Here is a 21,770-nt window from a genome sequence, read left to right on the forward strand (position 1 = left end):
AGCTTTTGGAAAATGAAGTGCAGCCTTTGGAAGTACCTACTCTTATACATATTGCAGCACATTCTCAGCTGTACGAGTTATTCTAGGCATGCCTATTAAAGAGTCTTCCTTTGATTTAAAATTGACTACTTGGGCATCACAGCATGTTCTTGCCTCTAATTTTATTAATGGTTGAATTTTGAAATACTATTTATCCGGCTAAATTCAAGATTGATTTTCATCAGCTACTGCCATTAAAAAATTCTACTGATTATTTGGTTTTTGGTTTCATTTATGGGCTAACAATAAGGTTATATTTACCACTTAAATCCAGTATGCATGATGCAAACATTCTAATCTCGAAATTGTTGTAACAATTTGTGTGTTTCCCTGCCAGATTTAATATTGACAGCTCCAAATTTATATTGGTTTATAATGTTCTGGAAGGCTTGCCACCAGAAGTAGTTTAAATCATTTTCAGCTATAGCTTGTATATAATCTGGAAGGCTTGCTGCTAAAATAAGAATATCCGTACTACTAAATTTTATACTAGTTTGCAGTATTCAGATGTTTGGCTTGCCACCAACTAGCACGATATTCTAATACTAGTCTAACCCTTTGACCATATGCTTTCATACCCACATTAAAATGTTGGTAGTGATCACAATGTGTTGAGGTTGCATGCATTGTTTATTGTTAAATTGTATAAAGTAGAAATAAATCAGGTTGGGACATTAGATAAAAGGTGGAACCCAAACTGGCAATGGTTGAGAGGATCGGTGACCTCCAATGGAGCCTTGATTATTGGATGCAAGACCCAATGGAAATTGAAGCTATACAAAAGTTACTCTCAGTAGTTCAGAGGCACCTCTGCATCCCTGAGAACATCACCTAATGTACTGAGTGCCCAAATGGTTGATAGGGTGGGTGACCTCCCATGGATCCTTGGTTATTGGATGGAAAACTCACTAACGGAAATCAAAGCTGTACAAAAGTTAATCTCAGTAGTTCCAGTTGCTCCTCTACACCCCTGTGAGCGTCGCCTAATGTAGTAAGTGCCAAGTGTGTCACTCAAGCTCATCAGAGATAAACCCTTGAAGGAATAAAAAGCATTACAGCTCTAGGAAGTTAGATTCCAATATGATAATCGGTAAATACTAGATCACCAGTTGACATTTCACAAACACCAAACAGCACAGTTTTTAAAAAAGTGGTCACTGAATTAGATAACCAAAACAGCATGAAATTGTATAAAGTACCATAAACAGCTACCAAACTCTAAAATTAAGGTGGTTTGTAACACATCTCCTTCAACAATGTTGATGAAGTTATATGTAAAAAATCCACCTAAGAAGATATACAACCCACTTCCCATCACTTCTAAAATAGTACACATGAAAGGAGTTAAAAATCAATCCTTAGCAGTCTCAGTTGCACCTATACATCCCTATTAGCATCACTTAATGTACTAAGTGCCCAATGGTTTCTAGGATAGGTGGCCTCCCATGAATCCTTCGCAGTTGGATGGAAGACCCATCAACGGCAATTGAAGCTATTCATAACTTAATTTTAGTAGTTTCAGATACTCCTCTACACACCTATGAGCATCACCTAATGTACTAAGTGCCAAGTGTGCCACTCAAGCTCACAAGAGATAAACCATTGAAGGAATGAAAAGCGATACAACTCTCAGAAATTAAATCCCTAATATGATATCCAGAAAACATTAGATCACTTCTTGACATTTTGCATATACCAAAGAGCAAAATTGTTTAAAAAGTGGTCGGTGAATTAGAGAACCAAACAGCAATTATACTAAGTACCATAAACAGCTACCGAACTCTCGAAAAGTGGTGGTTTGTAACCTATCCCCTTCAACAATGTTGATGAAGTTATATGCAAAAAAGTCCGCCCAAGTATACAACTCACTTCCAATCACTTCTAAAATAGTACACATAAAAGGAATTAAAAGTCAAACCTTCTTAGTAACAAGTCAAAAATTATAAAATCTCCACAAATCAATAACTTATTTGCATCCTTGATTGTCGTTACTCCTAAAGAGACTCAATCAGAGGCATGCCTTAATTAAATGCATACATCAGGCATTCTCTCAACCTCACCATAATTTGAGTTATATGCATCTTCTAAGACTAGAGGGAAATTCAATTTCATGAACATCTACCTCCAAGGGCAAACCCCCCTTTCAAATCCTTGTACGACCATGAAAAACTTTCTGTACATTTGCAAGAATAAATATTAAATAACATACATTACTGTTACCTTTTGAAAAAATAACTTTGCTCTCTATTTATACTAACTATAATCATTTGGGAGCAGATGTGTGCTGTAAAGACCAAATTGCATTGACTTTATATGCATTTTAGCAATGATATTTTTGGTGATTTTAAAAGATTGAATAATTTTACTTCTGTTTAATTTTCTCTTACGTTTCAAGCTTTATTAGAAAAGAGAAACACTTATGACACTATTAACTCCTTGCCTTAAACCAAATTCAAGCCATTTTTCACCCATTCTAACAAACACACTAGTTTGGTGACAATACCCCTAAGAATTATAGGAAAAAAACCCCATTCTAACTAACACACTAGTTTGATGACCAGATATAATGAAAAAGTTGCTATTTGCTCCCCTTCAAATGCTAGACTAAGAGGACTGCAACCTAGTAAGGCTCTACCTATCATAATACAGCCCAGATATGACATTGTCATCTCTTAACTATTTCTGGTTAAATGATAAAAAATTAGATTTGATAAAATTAATATTGTCTACTTATGAAATAACAGCACTCGGACATGCAGATACAATCACTTCAGGGATAACTTAGCCAAAATCTAAAGCCAAAAAACAATCAAACAAATACACAACCAAAATAGGTATAGTACAGACTTACCTTAGGAAAGTTTATGTTGAAAGCTGCCATTATTGCAATTGTAGATGAACAAACAAATGCTGCCGAACTAGATAAGCCAGATCCTGCATTAAAAATAAATGACTAACTGCTATTTTTAGAACCTTGAATGAGATATATTATACTAACAAATGTATGTGGCTATTGGAATACCTCTTATCTGCAATAGACCATAAGTAATTAAGATTAGTATTACTTCCTGACATTATAATTTCGTAAATGCATTGTGCCTAATAATTAGGAGTAGGAGCATGCAAACAGACCTGTTGGAACTGTACCATCAACAATAATGTCTAGCCCAACAGGTGCTCCAACATCCATTCCCTTTGACCTGATGTACTCATGAAATCCTTTGTACCTGTGTATAATTACATGGAAATGAGGCACATTTATCAGATGACCAAATATCAATCGTAATACATTACCCTGGTACGCCCTGATAATTAGAATAGACCAGTGCCATATATAGTTTGTAAACTTATTGCCTTAAATAAAATCATGTATTGATTGTCATTAAACATGCAAGAAACATGGTATTGTCACGTTTGCTATCTTTTTCCAATAGAAATAAATTTCCTCTAATAGCACCTCTTCCCATTATCAGAGTTCATTAATGTTTCTCTTAGAACCATAAAATATCTAGAAATAACTCACATTTTGATTGCCAGGAACTTTCTAGGATTAAGTATATAAAAAGTTCTTAAGATTGAGCTCTTACCCGCAGAGAAAATAATTTGCCCACTTGTGGTTCTTCAAATCAATATCCTGTACGCATACAAGCTTGTATCAAATAACAAGTTATATCATAAATCTACTAGCTTAACACAACCAAATGGTTCATTTGCAACTAATAATGATAATAAGTAGCACTACTGCAGCATAGTTCACAAGTCGCCAGAACACTACATCTATATTGATTGGCACCAGTCACAGGCAATTAAAATAGTTAAAACTCAAAGATTTATTGACAGTCAAAAAGAAATCGTCTCACCGCCAGAGAAAATGGTAAAATACGATCACATCTTGGTGCCTACAAACTTTACCAGTAAATTTCCATTTCAATTTTGAGTTGTACCCTCTTCAAACTTTCCAAGCAGTGCTCCTAGAGTTCTAATTGCATGGAAAATGGTACAAAATACAATCACATCTTGGTGCCTACAAACTTTACCAGTAAATTTCCATTCCAATTTTGAGTTGTACCCTCTTCAAACTTTCCAAGCAGTGCTCCTAGAGTTCTAATTGCATGGACGATGGCCCAAAGTGTTTGATAATACAGTCTAGACTTGTAGAGAGCTGTAGATCAGGTGATTTGTTTCATTCTGGAACTGGAAATATGCCAAAGACAATGCAGCTTCTTTGTCCATACTTACTGATCCATAAAGTGGAGAAACAAACCCTGTGGAGGCTAAGGGACAACATTCTGGAGAGCAGGACGCAAACATGGAAACTGAAATGGAAGATGGAGAAGGGGTGATTGCTGAAGACACTGAGGGGAAACTAAAGGCAGAATGGCAGGACATAGAAATACTAAGTTGGTAAAAACTCTTCGTCTTTAGTGTACTGATTGAAGATCAACAGAATGGTGCAGCTTTCAGGTCCTCACATTTGCTGAAATTTAGTCAACAAATGAGCATTGTAGAGGTAGTCCACTGAAGGAATTCAAATAACACAAAATACTGTGGTGATTCAGTGTAACTTGGTAAGATTTCAGTTGCTTTGACAGGAAAGCAATAGATAACCCAAGAAAACCTATTGGAGATGTCAATACTTTTCTACATTGTTAAGGAGATGATAACTTGTTAATGGAAAATATTTACCATGCATGGCCCCAGGCTGGTTGACCTCAAACAAAAGTTCATTAAATTGACCGGTTATGGTGGCCTGTCACTATTGCAATGAATATGTAAAACAGTCAAGTGGGTGCAATTACAACCAGTTTTCTACTTTTATTTCCTTTAGTTACAACCGTAGTGCCTCATACTTTTTATGATGGTACATCATGCTAGGGTATTAACAAGCTAACATGCATTATCAGTAGTCTTTGAGTATTCTTTTTGGCCAGACTCTGTTTATCTGTGATACAAAGCGGTTTTAAGGTTTTTTACTTGGATTATAAGTAACATTGCCATGGCAAACTCTGATACTGTTAACAACCAGGTTCACAAATCATATGACTGATATATTAAGTGATAAATTCTAATATACGTGGGATTATAGAAGCCTTGCTTATGCAATATTGTGATTTCACTCCAAGAATATATAATGTGAATACTCTCATGGAAGAAATATTAATATTTACACTTGTAGATAACCATTACCCAATTTGCTCAACGGACATGAGCAAAGGCATGGTAAAAAAATGATCTTGGTACTCAGAAAAATAATCTAGAGACCTCAAGATACGATAACAAAGCCAACCTTGCTGGCACCAATCAAATACCTAAATGCACAAAGATGTTAAACGCTCCAAATAGTCCAGGAGGTTGTAGTGTTATGATAAAGTAGATTTAGAACACCATAAAAAAAGGCTCAAAATGTTAAATCCCAATCCCTCTAACTGCAATTAGGTGGACCATAACTTTGATTTACATGTGGAAAATTTTGGAACATAATGATATGAAGCAAATTCAAGTATGACCTAAGTTTACAGTTGACAGTCCCAGGGTAGGTTCATTTTTTCAAGTCTGACCTGAGTTTTATGATGTAAGCAAGTGACCAACCCCACCAAATATTTACCAAAAGGGAAAATACATACTACAGAATTTACAAGGTAACAAGAATTGACAGTAGCTTTATATAAGCCTATAACTACTGAATGCATATGAAAATTATTTTCAAACATAATAACACATAAAAATTATTTTAAGAAAATATCTGAAAGCAGATAGAAATCGTAAAACCTTAGGGCTAATTACAGTCAACCTTACTGACCTGATCAGGATCTGCCGGATAAGTGCAAAGCTCATATTTTTCTGATTGTACATTTGCAATCTGCAAAATCTTTGTTTCTTCATTAGAGTTGCGCTTGTGAATCGCCACAATAGTATCCTGACGTATGGCCATAGGCAGCACAGAGTACCCTTCATAATCTATGTGCTCACCTATCAAATTCACCCTCCCTGCATCCCATGATCACAACAAATAATGGCAAAATAAATCTAATTTCAAATATATGCTGGATCCGAAATTATATTGTAAACATGCAACCAAAGCGATTCAATTGACATGAGTTCAATGATACTATAGACATATGTATATGCATAGAACAAAATTGTGGAGCATTTCCTATCAGCAGGGCTTACAAATCACATGAATGTGGATGAGGCTTCCATGACACAGCATTAAAGGCAGTGTTCCGTCATGCAAAACTTACCAAAGATATAATTAATTTATTCTTTTATGAATAAGCATTTCAATTAATAATAATTTAAAGTATATTATTCAAAAAAAGCAGGGGGATACTGTATCACCCGTCAGTAGTCAAGTAGGCAGCATCCGTAAAAGCTAAATAAAAGCTAAAAATGTGCATATCAAAAAAAATCACAAACTTCTCATGGTATAATTACAGAACTTCAAGAATAACCTAGAAGAAGGCAACGCCCACCCAGAAAGCATTTAAGATTACCAAAATCTCATTCAAAATTTACAAAATAAAATTTGAAATTGAGAAAAAAAACTAAATAATGAAATATTATTCTGCTTATGAATTTCTGGCATTACTGTGTGTTCTTTTTTTCTCATCAACACTGTTTCGAATCGTGCGCTGTAATTCATTGTCAAGATGGATCTCTAACTCTCCTCCTAATATCCAGATACTCATAAACACATCAATCTAAACTATAAAAACTCAATAACCATAATCAGATATTCTCGCAACACAATTATACAGCTTACAACCTGGCACAAGATACAAATTATAACCAACATTGTGGACAAATCTGGCTAGTAAATACACAACTTTAAATACGGACACATAATTAACATTTTCGACCAATCTTACCCTCCACAGTAACCTAGATCAATGCACTTAAAAAATCAAGTTTACAAGGAAAGAAAAACTTGTCTCGTTTCACGATTACAGAGAATCACAACCTCATGCGCCTTTTTAAAAGAAAATTCGAAAAAAGCGAAAAAGAAAAAAGTTCGGGACAACTTTACAAATTCATTTCGCATCTTCAGAGAAATTTAAAGATTCAAAATATATAGAGAAGAACAAATTCAACGGCGATTCTACTAGTGAAAACAACATACCTGGAGCTCGAGCATACACGTCAGGCTCAGTTCCGTAAAGTTCAATAAATTTTGCCTTTAAATTGTCGTAGCGCAATTGAGCTTCATCGAGGAGGGATCCTTCCCCATAAACCGGTTTTAAACTGTTGAAGATCGGAACAACTTCATCCGCCTCCGCCATTATTGAATACAGAAATCTATGTGAATCAAGCCCTAATTAACTAAGCACTGCTCCTCCTATTAAAGGTTTAGAGAAATATTTACAGAAGAAAAATTCAATAAATATATACAAGGCAAGAACTGTTGAATTGCCCGTCAATTCCGATTGTTAAATTTACACTTTCGAGCTCCGATCGCAAGTGTAACTTTTAATCTGAGTAGTACCAGTTAAATATAGAAAAGCGCAGGCAATCCCGAAACAAAAAAAGACGAATAGTTTAAACTGCGCGGATGTACACGTTTACTACTTGTGTTTGATCATTCTAATTTGTCACTATTTCTTTTTCGTCCAATTTTCTATTTCTTTTGAAATATTTGTATTTGTGGTTTAAGAAGAATACTTTTCAGAAACATTTGTATGTTCCAGGTTAAACGTCTTCATTTTTGTCTAGAATCTGAGAATAAAGAGGTAAATATTTTAAATATCGTACGGAAAAAACCTGCACTCATTGTATTTTTCATGTTCACTATTTATTTTTGTCTTTGTTCCCTACTTTTTAAATTTTCAAATTTTTTTATCGAACATGTGTGACGAATACTTGTACGGTCTATACTTAAAGTCTTCCATTTTATTCTATTTGAAGGTATATTTAGTAGTTGCAAAGTTTTACTAGGTGCAACAATGAGTCGATAAGGATTTTGATAAGGAGAAATTTTGGAAATGATAAATAACAATTTTTAGGTAATTGGATTTTCTTACAAATTATATTTATTGGTGCAACAATAAGCAAATTTTGATAAGAAGAAATTTTGGGAATGATAAAATTATATTTATTGTGTGATTGGCAAAATAACATTCCATATAATTATCTATCTTTTTAAAACAATGACTATTTTTGTAATCATTAACATCTTTTTTATAATCATTTGTTGATTTTTAAATTTAAGCTAATTCATATTACAAAATATTTTTCTATAAAAATAAAATCTTATGAAAGAATAAAATCCTTTAAAAATAATATTTGAATTTAAAAATTAAATTTAGAACATTTAAGGTTATTATATAACAATTTAACAATAATCATAAACTATCACAAAGACATTGATAATATGACTGTTATATTTTAAAGCAATGACTATTTTTGATGAAAAGTGGCATCTTCCAACATTTATCAATTAATTGTCTTATATCAACACACATGAAATTTTAAAATTTTATAGAAAATATAATCTTGTAATTAACAAATAAAAATATATTCGATTTTACTATTAAAATTAAGCAAATGAAAATGAAGAGATAATTTTATGTTGTCTCGAGAAATTTAGAAAAAAATTATAATTGTTAATAAAAAATGATCGTTGATGCACTAAATCTTGACAGAGCCGCATTAGCAAAGCATGTGAAGGGCTCTTTTAATAAGAACGGAGGGCAGTTAATCAAAGCACATTTTTGAATTAAGAAAGAGCAATTGTGAAGTTTCAATGGAGCTGACATATACCTTCAAAACAGAGAAGCAACTGAAAGCTTTGTTTGGAAGGGTGGCGATTCGACAACTAAAACAGATGGTGAAATGCCCATCAAACGAAGTCATCCATGCGATGCAAGAAACCCTAGGTCCCCTCTTCCAAGAGGCAAACCATCGATGAAAGATTAAGGTGGATATTGCGGCGATGTTGATGGCTTGGGGTCTACATGTGGGCAAACACAAGTAGAATGTGGCATGGGTAATGGAGGCTCTTTTTGAAAAAGCATTAATTATGGAAATGGAGTCGCTTCTGGAGTGGGCACACCCTGGGTGGGCCTTTGATTTCAACAAAGGTTATGAAGATGACGACGAAGGGAGGGAGAAACGGATTTTCCCCTTTGTTAACTGGCCACAGGGGTAGGTTGACAGAGATGCTTGCACAAATGAGCGTCGTCAGGCATGGAAACCTAAAGATTGCAATTCGGTCTCATTATGAACAATTGAGGAAGGCCACTTTTCCTACAGCTTTCCCAAGGAAAAAGAGATTTGCGAGGAAATTTCACAGAGTGTAAAAGAAATGGTGGACACCCAATTTTGTTGAAGATAGTGCAACCCCCTTTTTTGCAGGAAGGAAGATAATGAGGGATATTGTTTTTGATGGCAGCGAAGGAATGCGGGTTTAAGAATGGCGCCATGTTTTGCCAAGATTGAAAGGTCATTTGGAGCAGAAGGTAGAGCAAAGGAAGGATAAATGGCTCTGTAAATGACATAAGAACCCAAGCAGCAAAAGGCAAACAAAGAAAATTCCATTTTGTTGTTCGAAATGGTGAAAGTTTGCTAGATTCAATAATGTTGAGGTCAGCATGACCTTGTAAGTAGATGAAGTAATTATATAGTTGTTAAGTGAGATTATTAAAGGTAACAAGCCGGATAAAGAGGTGTTTATGTAATGGATGTAGAAGAGGAAAAAGGCATATTGTATATGATGGTCCTATAAGATTGAGATTTTGGACCTTTTTGTAATTTTTGTAAATCTTATTATATCAATAATGTATAAACTTATTATTGACCCAAAAAAAAGATCAAAAAAAAATTAAATTGGTTAATAAATTTATCAAATGTTTTTTATTTATCTCTCAAATCATTTTAAAATTAAAAATGTTAATAAATATCTTACATTCTTTTTTAAAATGCTTATAAAAAAAGAAAAAATTGGCATTCAAGAAAATTTCACGGAGCAGAGATGAGCGGAGCGGGGGGAGGAAGGAAATTTTTGAATGTGGCATTGAGCGAGAAATCTACAGAGAAGGGACAGGATGATCAGACTACAAGCCTAGACTAGGGCAACGACAAAGGAAAGGGGGATGCAACAAAAGATGGGGACTCATGGCCTTGCAGCCAGATCCTAACAAAAAAGAGGGTAATGCTCCAAAACCAAGTGCATCTAGAGACGCCCTAGGTCCTTTGGGATGATGGACTAATTTTTTTGGTGTCAAGCCATCGAGTAAATCCTCTTTCCCCAAGATTAAAGATATTTCAAACAAAGAGAAGGGGACTTTTGCCTTAGAAGTGCCTTTTGAGCTTATTGATCATAATATTCTGAGTATGGTTGCTATTCTTGTTGGCAAGTTCATAGATCCTAGGCCAAACATAGATTTGGCTCAAATTTTTGCTAAGAATAAGTGGGATTTGAAAGGGTAGGTTGAAGTTACGGCTATGACCAAAGGGTTTATGTCTTTTGAGTTTTCTTGCCCTAAGGATTACTCAAAGATTCTCTGTGTGGGAAATTGGTCGATCAGGAAATCCACTCTCATTCTTCAGAAATGGACCTCCAACCTTGACCTCAACAATGATTTCTTGACCCAAGCCCTACTCTGGATAAGGCTTCCAGAACTCCCCCTAGAATACTGGCACGGAGGTGTTTTTGATGGCATTGCTAGCTCTTTTGGGGAGTTGCTATTTACTGATCCAGTTATAGCAGCCAAGAAAAGACTTGCATGCGCTAGAACATGTGTAGGGGTAGTTGAAGGTCAGGATATGCCAGAAGTGATTGAACTCCAGTCAAGATTAGGGAGGCGTGTGCAGTAGATATATTATGAAAATGTGTCTTTTGCTTGCTTCCATTGCAAAAAGGCAGGATACAAGGTAAAATGTGCCTTATTTTCATAGAGAAGGAAAAAGTTCGCAAGGCTCAAAGCAAACAAGGAAAAAGAAAAGAGACCCAAAATCAGCAAAAAGGATCGAATCAAGCTAAGGATACCAGGAAGGTGTGGAAGGAGAAAGCTCCCAATGGAAAGAACCCTGAGGGAGAATCTCTAGGGGAGAGACTCAATCACAAAACATTGAACCTTCCTAATCACCAAAGCTCAGAAGGAAAGAAAATAAATGAGGATAAGGAGCAACAAAAGGCCTAGATGGAAAAAGGAAATAGTAGAAAGGGAGATGTTGAGGCCAACCCTAATATCATAACTACTATAGTTGGGGAGGGAGACAAAGGAGGTAGGGGTGATCCTAAGGAAGATGAGATCATAGTGGAGGAAATCCATGAGGACTCCTTTGTTCTAGACACTCGGGAGCATGGGGGAACTTTGGAGGTGTAGGGCCCTTCTCAATCTTAGGAATCGAACTTAAGTAGAAGCACTTGGGTGTCTCCAAGGAAAATTAACAGAATTCTAGAGATGGTGTCTGTCTCTACTCCTGAATAAATTTCAAGAATAGAGGCTCTCTTTAATAGTTGCAAAGATGACAATGCAGGACCTTGGATAACAATTAAGGAAAGGGAAAAGAAAAACGACAAGGACCCATCACCAATCTCTCCTATTGCTACAAGGAGCATAGTTAAAGTTGACATGAGAATTAGTAAATCCAGCACTCTAGGCAAGAAGAGCAAGAATCAAATCAAAAAGGAAGAAACAAGGAGAAATATAGCAAATGGAACCCAGAAAACCATCCAGGAAACATGTTCCCAAAACAAATTATGAAGGTCATATCTTGGAACATTCGTGGACTCAATGGAATCCACAAACAAGAAATTGTTAGGAATATGATAAGGGATCATAGGCCAAAAATATTTTTGATTCAGGAAACAAAAATAAAGAAGGAGAAAGTTGAAAGCATTATTTTCAATAAAGGGGTGAAGATTGTGGCTACCAATTCTAAGGGAGCTTCAGGAGATTTGTTAGTGATATGGAAGGATAACTTAAAAGATGATATCATTTTTTATGAAGGTAAAATTTTGATTATTTAATTCAAAAATCTCAAAGATTAGGAAAGCTCGTTCATTATGAATATTTATGCCCCAAACACTAAGAATGGTAGAATACTCTATTGGAATAAAATTTGTAATATGATGGCCAAATTGGGAGATCCTAAGGTCATTATTATAGGATATTTTAATACCCCTCTAATGGCCACTAAGAAATTAGGTGGACTTTGACTGAACCTGGAAAGAAGACAACAATTAGCAAATTTGATCAATGACTTGGCCCTTCTAGATGTCAAGTTAGGAGGTGGAAAATATACATGGTCTAATAAGAGAATTGGGATGGTTTATATTCAGGTTATGTTGGATAGAGCCCTAATCACTTTGGATTGGATGAACCATTATCAATTCAACTTTCTTCTATAGCGAGACTAGGTTTGAATCACTCCCCTATTACTCTCACCTTAGAAACTATTAGTAGGAAAAAGGCTTTCCCATTCAGATTTGAGAAGATGTGGTCTGCACACCTTGGTCTTTATAACAAAATTATGGAATGGTGGGGTTTTGATGTGGACGATACAACTATATATAAGGTGGCTAAAAAACTCAAAAACATTAAAATGGAACAAAATGGACTTTGGAAACATCTTTGAATCAAAAGAAAGGTTTTTGGTGGAACTTGTAGAGGTGCAGGAAGAGATACAAAATATGGGTTATGATGAAAGTAGGTTGAATGCTGAAAAGACTATTATGGCTGACCTTTGCAACATTGTGGGAAAAGAGGAAATGTTGTGGAGGCAGAGGTCAAGATCGGTGTGGTTAAAGGAAGGGGTTAAAAACTCTAGATTCTTTCACCTTTCTACTATGAAACACATGGTTGCCAATAGAATTAGTGTTATTAAAAGGGGGATGATACTATAGGGGAAGACAAAGAGATTGCTAAGGAAGCAATTAAGTATTTCTCTTCTATTATATCCAAAGAGCTAAACTTGGGAGATGAGGACCAGGTGGAAATTCTCAAGACCATACCCAGTGTGATAACTACTAGCCAAAATAAGGATCTGGTGGCTATTCTGGAATTTGAAGAAATCAAGGAGGCTATTTTCACTCTATCAGCTAAAAAATTTCCTAGCCTAGATGGTTTCCATACTTTTTTCTTCCAGATGTATTGGGAAGTTATAAAAAACAACCTTGTTAAAGTGGTTCAAGAACTTGTTGGAGCTAGAAGCTTACTTAAAGAGATCAATGCTACTTTTCTGGTTTTGATTCCTAAAGTCACAGGTGTGGATTCTTTCAAAAAAATTAGGCCTATAAGTCTTTGCAACTCTTTTAACAAGATTTTTTCAAAGGTTTTAACTAATCAAATTATCAAAATAATGTTGGAGATTATTGCACCTCAGCAATTGGGATTTGTCCCTGGTGGAAAAATCCTTGATTCTATCATTGTCATGCATGAGGTGATCTATTCCTTAGATGAAGGAACAAAGGAAGGCTTTCTACTCAAACTTGATATGTCTAAGGCTTATGACAGGGTGGACTAGATGTTACTAGATAAAGTTCTAGAAGCTTTTGGTTTCAATGATAAAACAAGAAAGATTATATCTCAAACAACTTCCACCCCCACTTTCACGGTCATGGTTAGTGGTACTCCCTCTAATTTCTTTAAACCTTCTAAGGGTCTTAGGCAATGTGACCCACTTTCATTGATTTTATTTATCATTATTGCAGAATGCCTGGGAAGACTTATTCGTGACAAAAGGAGCAGAGGAGAAATTATTGGGTTGAAACCTTCTTCCGATCCCCTGATTTTCTCTCATCAGCAATTCGTGGATGACACCATTTTAATGGGAGAGGCTTCAATGAAAGAAGCTAGAAATGTGAAGAAAATTCTCAATACCTATTCTAATGCCACTGGTCAACTCATTAACTAGAGCAAGAGCTTGGTCCTCTTTATTAACACCCCTAAGGGCAAACAGAGGAGAATTGTTCGCATTTTGGGTTGCAATATTGGATCTCTCATTTCTATGTATTTGGGGCTTCCCTTGGGGATCAAACCTCCTGACCTCTTTTGGAGCAATCTCATTGATAGATTCAATAGAAAGCTGGTAGAGTGGAAAGGCATAACCCTAAGTCGGGTCGGTAAAGTGCTTATGATCAAATCTACTTTGTAGAATTTGCCAACTTATGCCTTAAGCCTTTTCTCTATACCTACCAAAGTGGCTGATACTTTGGAGACCATTCAGAGGAATTTTCTATGGGCTGGTTCTAAAGGAAATAAGAAGTACCTATTGGCGGCTTGGGAGACTATTTGTAGACCCACAAAGCAGGGGGGCTGGGGATTAGGAATCTGAAGCAGTTCAGTAGAGGTCTGCAAGCTAAACAGATATGGAGGATTTTCAACTCCACAAGGGAGTGGAGAGATATTTTGAAGGACAAATATGCTGCTAATATTAATTTCAAATAGTTCATCAATAGAGAATATGACCCAAGGGGATCCAATGTCTATAATGGCATTCTGAGGACTAAGGGCATAGCCACTGAGAAAGTGAAATGGAAACTTGGAAATGGTGAAGATATAAATTTCTGGCATGATGACTGGCTAAGACAAGGGCCCTTATGGGACATTGATTCGGATAATAGATGGGCAAACTTATGTATGGAAAGATTTGGTTGTAGGGTGTGGGACTATAGGGTCAATAATGAATGGGTGAATCTAACTAACTTGTCTTGGGAGCTAAAGCCACTAATGGACATGATTATGCATATCCCTCTGTCCAAGGATGCTATTATTTGGGGGGAGATGAAGGAAAAAAATTGCATTATTGCCTTGGGCTACGAAACCATGCAAAACATTAAAACAACCCATGTTTGGGCCAAAGCCTGGTATCTTGGCATTATTCCCAAAATCAACATTTTTTTTCTGGATAATGCTCTAAAACTATATCTTGATGATGGAAAACCTTACCAAAAGGGGACATTGATGCCTAATAGATGCATTCTATGAAAAAACCATAGTGAGAGTGTGGACCATATCATTATTCCTTGCCACTTCACCAGAGACATATGGTCTTATTTTCTATCTTTCTTCAAGGTGACTTGGTGTTTTCCCAATAACACTACAGATCTCTTTGAACAATGGCACCATGGAGCTATTGAGGATGTGAATAAGGGCTTGTGGGAATGGACCTTGCCTCATGTTTATTGGGGGAGTGTGGAAGGAGTGGAATAATAGAATTTTTAGGGAGAAAGAAACTAATGCCAAAGTTGTCTTCCACAAAAGCCTTAACGCTATGTTAGAGAACTATACTACCAATAACAATTATAACCCTCTTCTCAATGCAAAGGAAAGTGATAGAAATAAGAGGGAGGATTGTTGATTGACTCTCCCACACGACAGTTGGTGTAACGCAAATTTTGATGGGGCTACCAAAGGCAACCCTAGTAAGGTTGGGGTGGGGGGAATCATCAGAAACGCCCATGGAAAAGGAATTGCTGCTATTTCTTCACCTCTAGGTTGGAAAACTAATCACTATGCAAAGGTGACTATGGCTCATCAAACCATCAAACTTGCTCAGGACATGAGAGTCAAAAATCTATGGCTAGAATGAGATCTAAGAATATAATAGACTGTCTTAATGAGAAGATTGAGCATACGTGGATGCTTGTGAGTATCATTGAAGAGTGTATCCAGGTCCGTAAGTCCTTTAATAATATATATGTGGCTCATGAGTATAGGGAAGCTAATCAAGTGGCTAAGAGGTTGGCCAACTGGGCAGTCAAGAATGATGAAATGAAAAGATGGATGGACAGACGAACATAATATTCCATGAGAAATCATAGATTTGATAGAAAGGGAAAGGATCCCAGGCATATTGGGAATCATTAAATTTCAATTATGAAAGCTTATGTATTATGGAAAATGTGATGAAAATTGATGTGTAAGTACCATAGCAAAAGCAAGAAACACCTTATTATTATTCATCAGCACACTTGGAGGCCTGATTTTGGGTATAATTTGCATGAGGCCAAAATAAGCTTCATGAAAACAATATACACCATTTGGAATTAGGCTTCAAAAGATGGCACTACCAGAAGAAAATATTGTAGAGAGGACGAAAACATGGTGTGGGAAAGACATAGGAGACAACCTGAGGATGACGTAGATAAGTGGCACCGATGCTCAAAGGTGTGGAGCATTTTGAAAAAAGGTGAAGTTACTATGCTCATCGAATGACTTCATGGGTGGAAACCCTCCGTTACGCGTATCATGGTTAAGAGTAGGAATGAGGGGATTGTCAAAATTAATGGGGTGGATTTCATGATGTCATAGGAGGTTGTCTCCACGGTGATGGGTATACCCATAATCAGGAAGAAATTCTATAGAGATAGGCATATTTATGGGTAGGTTGTGATCAAATTTACCAAGGATGTGGAGGAAAAGAAGGCTTTAGTGAAGAAAAGTACCTACTACCTGCCAAGCTCTATCAAGTCGTTATGGAGGTTTGTGTTGAGGGTTATCATCAAGTACATCTCCTTGGACACAAGATTTGACTACCTTTGCACTCACCACTTTGTGCTACTTAACCATTTCAAGTATGGGGTGAAGATTTCAATCTCTTTTTTTCTATATTTTTCAATTAATGAGAATATTAATGACTATAGGGAGAAACCCATTGGTAATCCAGCTTTCCATGAGGGACTTTTGCTATTAATTTATGATTTTTTTTAAGGCTAGGACAATGGAGAAAGTAACTAAGAATAGGAAGGTGGGCAAGGAGGGTAAGGATGAGTTAGATGAGTGAGGAGAAGGTTGTATCCCATTTGATACTAAGGATAGTCAAGAGATGCATTTGGATATGGATGAGGATGCTACCCCATAACACAAAAAGGGAAAAAAGAAAATAAAAAAGGAGACTCCTGACCCTAAACAAAGCATTGAGATCTCGTTTGACAAAGGCTATAATATGAGGGTGGAGGGAATGGATACGGAGGGTGATAGTGCTGATGGGGAGGAAGATACCAATTTAGAGAAGAGGAAAATAAGGAGAGGATAGGAGGAAAGAGAAACATTGCTATTAAGGTGCCTGTCAACAGAGAGGAGGATTATGTTGGCAAGCTTTTCAGGAGGCTGAAAAGAGGGAAAGATATTGAAAAAGAATCCAAGGAGTAAAAATAGGAGGAGGGGAAGGATAGTGATGAGGAAGAGGAGAATTAGGGGAATGGGGAAGAGAATGAGCAGGGTTTTGAGGAATATGGGTTTGGCCATTACACTTGCAAGATTTTGGGCAAAGACAAGAATATGGTTTGGAGGAATTTTGATAATGTTTATGTGAGGATGGGGCTCAAGAGAGATGATGAAAACTATGGTTAAGGAGAATAAGGAGGTAAAAATTCAAATGGAGGAGCTTATTTATCCTGCCCTTGTTATTTTGAGCGACACCACAAAGAAGAACCCTTAGATAGATGTGCTTGATAATGCAAAGAACAATATAATTGATAGTTATAGAACCACTAAATGGACTTACCATGAAATCTAGGAGTTTAGATACGGATGGGTAGATTGGAGAGGGACAATTGCAGTAATAAGAACAAGAAAATTGAGGAGGAAAAGGATATGGAAAATAGAGTGGAGGAAGTGAATAGGAGAGTTCAGAGCATGGAGAGAACCCTATAGAAAATCACTGAGAAAATCTATAACATTCTTAAAGCTTCTAATGACAATAGAAAGGCGTTGATAAACAAAATTGAGGAACACAGGGCTAGCAAGGAGGAAGACCAATCTCCCAACAGTGGTAAAGATAAGTCTCCTAAGGAAGGATTGAGGAAGAGGACCAGATCAAGCACAAGGAAAAAGGACACCCAAGAACTTGATAAAGATCTTTTGGACCTTAAGGAGGTAGCTAGAAGAGTGTTTGAGCTGGAGAATTCTCAAAGAAATTGCTTGTGTTGTTCTCCTAGCTTTGGGCCTTTCCTAGTTTTTTGTTCTGCTTCCTTGTTTTCTTTTTTTGGTTTTATCATGTTATCTTGTGGGGAGTTGTTGTTTAGCTTGTGGCTATTATGTTGTTGACACTTTAAGTGCTTTATCTATGTTAATCTTTTAAGTTTGTAGGGTTTCAGGGCCCCATCAAAACCTATTTTCCATAATTTAAAAAAAAAAATTAAAATTAATTATTTTAAAATTCTTTTTGTCTTTTTAAGTAAAAAAAATTCATATGAATTCTCATATGAAAAAATTATAAGCAGGAGTTAGATTTGGAAGAGTTGCAACAATGGATGCTTAGAAATTGGTCCTTTGGAATTTATGCAATCTACAAAATTATTAGAAATTGTTACTTTAGAGCTCCGAATTTATATAATCTCAAAAACTAAGCCAGGGAAATTCCAACATTGAAAATACAATTTCTCTAAAGATCTTGATAACATCAAGCACATATTTTCCAAAACCGAAACATATTTTCAATAATGATGAATACACTAAGTACAATGAAATGGCAAAAATATAAGGGTGGGCAAAAAAATCTCATTGTGTTGCACTCTGCACAGTGAATGTTATGGACTCCCTTATAAATAATACGGATATTTCACCTAGGAATGGATAGTTTAGAATACTTGGACAAGTAAGAGGGACATCTCAAGATTTTAGCATTACTGATGAAGCAAAAGGAAGTGGCACATATCAAAGAAACTTAAACTGATCATGTGATGAGCACAAAGGAAAATATCATATATTGAGAAAGCATGCATCGAGGAATCAATGAACAAGACTTGAACTATCGATAAAAAGAAAAATAATATGCATGATCCCTAATGGAATTATTGATGAAAGACACAATGATGAAATAAAATTAATCTTGTCATGAGTTAATGGTTGGGATAACATATACCAAAGGATTAATGAAGCATTTACAAATATTATAACATTGAAGTCTATTAAAAATATATATATTATTGATAAGAGTAATTTTTGGTCATCCTAACCCTTGATAACATCATCAAAGAATCCTATGACAATGGGGAGCTTATCAATTTAACTCATACTATCAATGAAGATATTGTAAGTTTTCCTGACTCCTAATGGAAATAACAATAAAACATATGCTAGTTAAATCTAAAGGAAGAAAGAATTGTCTAGTATTATGCCAGAGAAATGAAACTTATGATATTACATAATGTTACGAATGGAGTTTTTCCCAATAAAATGCATAGCATAGACCAAAGACATGTTGATGAGCACTTCATCAAAATATCCTCAACTATCTATATGACATCAAATTGGTCTTCTTGAGTCCTGATTTTTTTTATGGAGCAACCTATACCGAGGGGTCTATGAGAGACATGGTTGATGAGTGTTACACTGATGAAAGTAATAAATGGGTATTTTCATGGTGTCATCATGGAAACTTTTGTTCATGCAATGAAAAACATCAAAATAAGATATGCCAATGTGAATGAAATTTGCATCGATATGACTTGAACTATCAGGATTGCAAAAAATATTTTGCCCAAAGCCCAATGGAAATGTTGGTATTACCTATGTTGATGACCTGATGATAGAAGCAATCTCACTTAAGTCATGTCGATGGTGCTAAAAGGGGAAATTATATTAAAAAAATTATGCTGATAAGGATATGTTGTCTTTTCAATTTGATTTTCAATACACTTTGCATCTAATTCACATATTGGGAGAGAAAATTGTGTGTACAGAGATTAGATATTTTATATGATATCAAGGAGAATGTTTTATAGAATATGCGTATGTTGTAGACACCTAGAGGAAAGAGATCTACATAAATGAAATCTTTTTTTAGACAAGTGATTATGACGTTGTTTGAAACATGGAGATTACAAGTTTAATGCTAAATAAATTCTACATGCTATAAGTTCAAAATATTTCTAGAACCAAAATCTAGTGAAATAATCGAAAATAGTGTAAGAGGCCTACATTCTACTATACATATATATAGTAATACTCATGGTAATAATTTGTGAAACCAATATAATTATGGATCTTCCATCAAAAGATAAATTTTTAAATGAGCACCCTTAGCCAATAGTGCAATTGGACTTGACTAACGAGCAAGAGGACCAAATAAACATTACATAGTTTGTATCTTGCTTCTTAAGAACTCCAAAAGAATTATGCTAGTTACAAAAGTGACTATTTTGAAATAGAAAATAAAGAAGAAAAGGAAACCATAAGAGAATTGGTCATTGAAATGGAGAATGGGAAACAAGTACTAAGGGACAAGGTGATAAGACTCATCAGGATGATACCCTTGCATTGATCATCCAGTAAAGGGACTACAAGCCAAGATGATCATCCCAGTTTGGAGGAAATATACAAAATGCATGGGTGAAAGGGTTCTCTTTTTTGTTTATAAAATTTTTGTTAGTAATTTCTATTTTTAAGTGTACCCTTTCACCAAGTAACCGAGTCCTCATGTATATATAAGAGGATCATTTTATGTCTAGGATATACAATAGAATAAATACATAGATAATATAGCATAAGTTTTATAATACACTTGTTTTTTGTGATTGAGTTGTCTAAATTACCACATGGAATATTTTGCTACCCTCCCAAGAATAACATCTCTTTATTTTCAATATAAATTAGCTACCCTTTATTTCAGCAATTTGCATTACATCTCACTGATTTTATATTGTTCTCAATGATTTTAATTATGAGGAATAAATACCAATTGTGTAGTCTTGTGTTGAGATAATTTGATACATTTGTAAATTTATTATAAGACTAAAATTGTGGTTGTCATATTTCATTTTGTTTTAGCGATCTTTAAATGAATGTTAAATTCGATAAAGACTATTTGTGAATTTTTCAAAGAAATCAAAGCATAAAGAAAACATTTGGTGGATGGTGAGAGTATTTATCTCAAGGTTGTGATTGAAAATTATATATAAAGACATTTGTCTAATTGATCTTAGTTTGATATTATATAAGACAATCTGATAATTTATTAAATCTATGCATTGCACCTGTTTTTTATACTCCATAACAAATAATTCATTTAGCAAGAAATAAAATCTATCTTCATAAGAAATATAATTTCACAAAACTTTCTTTCAAAATTATTCTATTAAAATTACTTGCACAACATTTATTCAGTAGTGATAATTCAAACTTGGTCTACCTCGAGAATTGATTTCCATCTTGAAAGGATCATCAAAGAGTTAAATTCACTATATCAGAGCCTCAAACCAACACATTAGGTTTAAGGTAAAGATCTAGTGAAGCTTTAAGTGTGGAGGAAACCAATAATTTACATTCATTGGCCAGAGATGACTAAGAAGTCCATAAGAGAAGTGATAAATACTCTAGGATTTTTTCTATGTGGTTTTGGGAACCACCATGACCATAAAAAATGATAGTATTATTTGGAGAATCATGCTAGTCTATGATATGCTTCCCAAGGCATTGATTGAATTGATTGATGAATTCATATTTCTAGACAAGAGAGGGGATGCATTTATAGTTGGTTGGGGCCAAATTATAGAGGATATGATTATACAACCTCAACAATTCACATCGGGATCTTGTATCATCATGGTAATACCATGATCTACACCACACAGTATATGAACACAATGTAACATTGTTAGCAGAAGTAGTACTTTTATAGATATGGACATGAGAGTATATTTCCATCATGAGTCTTATCAAGGTTGAGAATTCACCTCCTATCTTTCCATATATTTCTATGAGGGAGTGATTATCCTATCTTAGTTGGGAAAGACTAATTTCTTGAGTATGTTGGATAACCAAAATGAGGTATGCTAGTGCCCT

General features: G+C 35.2%; 1 protein-coding gene across 1 annotated transcript in view; it reads right to left on the reverse strand.

Moving 5' to 3' along the window:
* The window catches only part of GALK (Mevalonate/galactokinase family protein), a 135,022-nt gene extending 127,445 nt beyond the window's left edge, over nucleotides 1-7,577 (reverse strand). Inside the window, exons 1-5 of the mRNA XM_089788565.1 lie at nucleotides 7,160-7,577; nucleotides 5,840-6,027; nucleotides 3,627-3,673; nucleotides 3,172-3,266; nucleotides 2,891-2,973 (exon numbers count right to left, since the gene is read on the reverse strand). Of these exons, the coding sequence (XP_089644691.1) occupies nucleotides 2,891-2,973; nucleotides 3,172-3,266; nucleotides 3,627-3,673; nucleotides 5,840-6,027; nucleotides 7,160-7,319 (573 nt within the window). The 5' untranslated portion in view covers nucleotides 7,320-7,577. The remainder of the gene's footprint in view (nucleotides 1-2,890; nucleotides 2,974-3,171; nucleotides 3,267-3,626; nucleotides 3,674-5,839; nucleotides 6,028-7,159) is intronic.
* Between the last annotated feature and the right edge of the window lie 14,193 nt (nucleotides 7,578-21,770).

Source organism: Cupressus sempervirens, chromosome 6 (assembly GCF_028749045.1).
Source record: "Cupressus sempervirens isolate cs-2001-9-10 chromosome 6, ASM2874904v1, whole genome shotgun sequence".
NCBI classification, from domain to species: domain Eukaryota; kingdom Viridiplantae; phylum Streptophyta; class Pinopsida; order Cupressales; family Cupressaceae; genus Cupressus; species Cupressus sempervirens.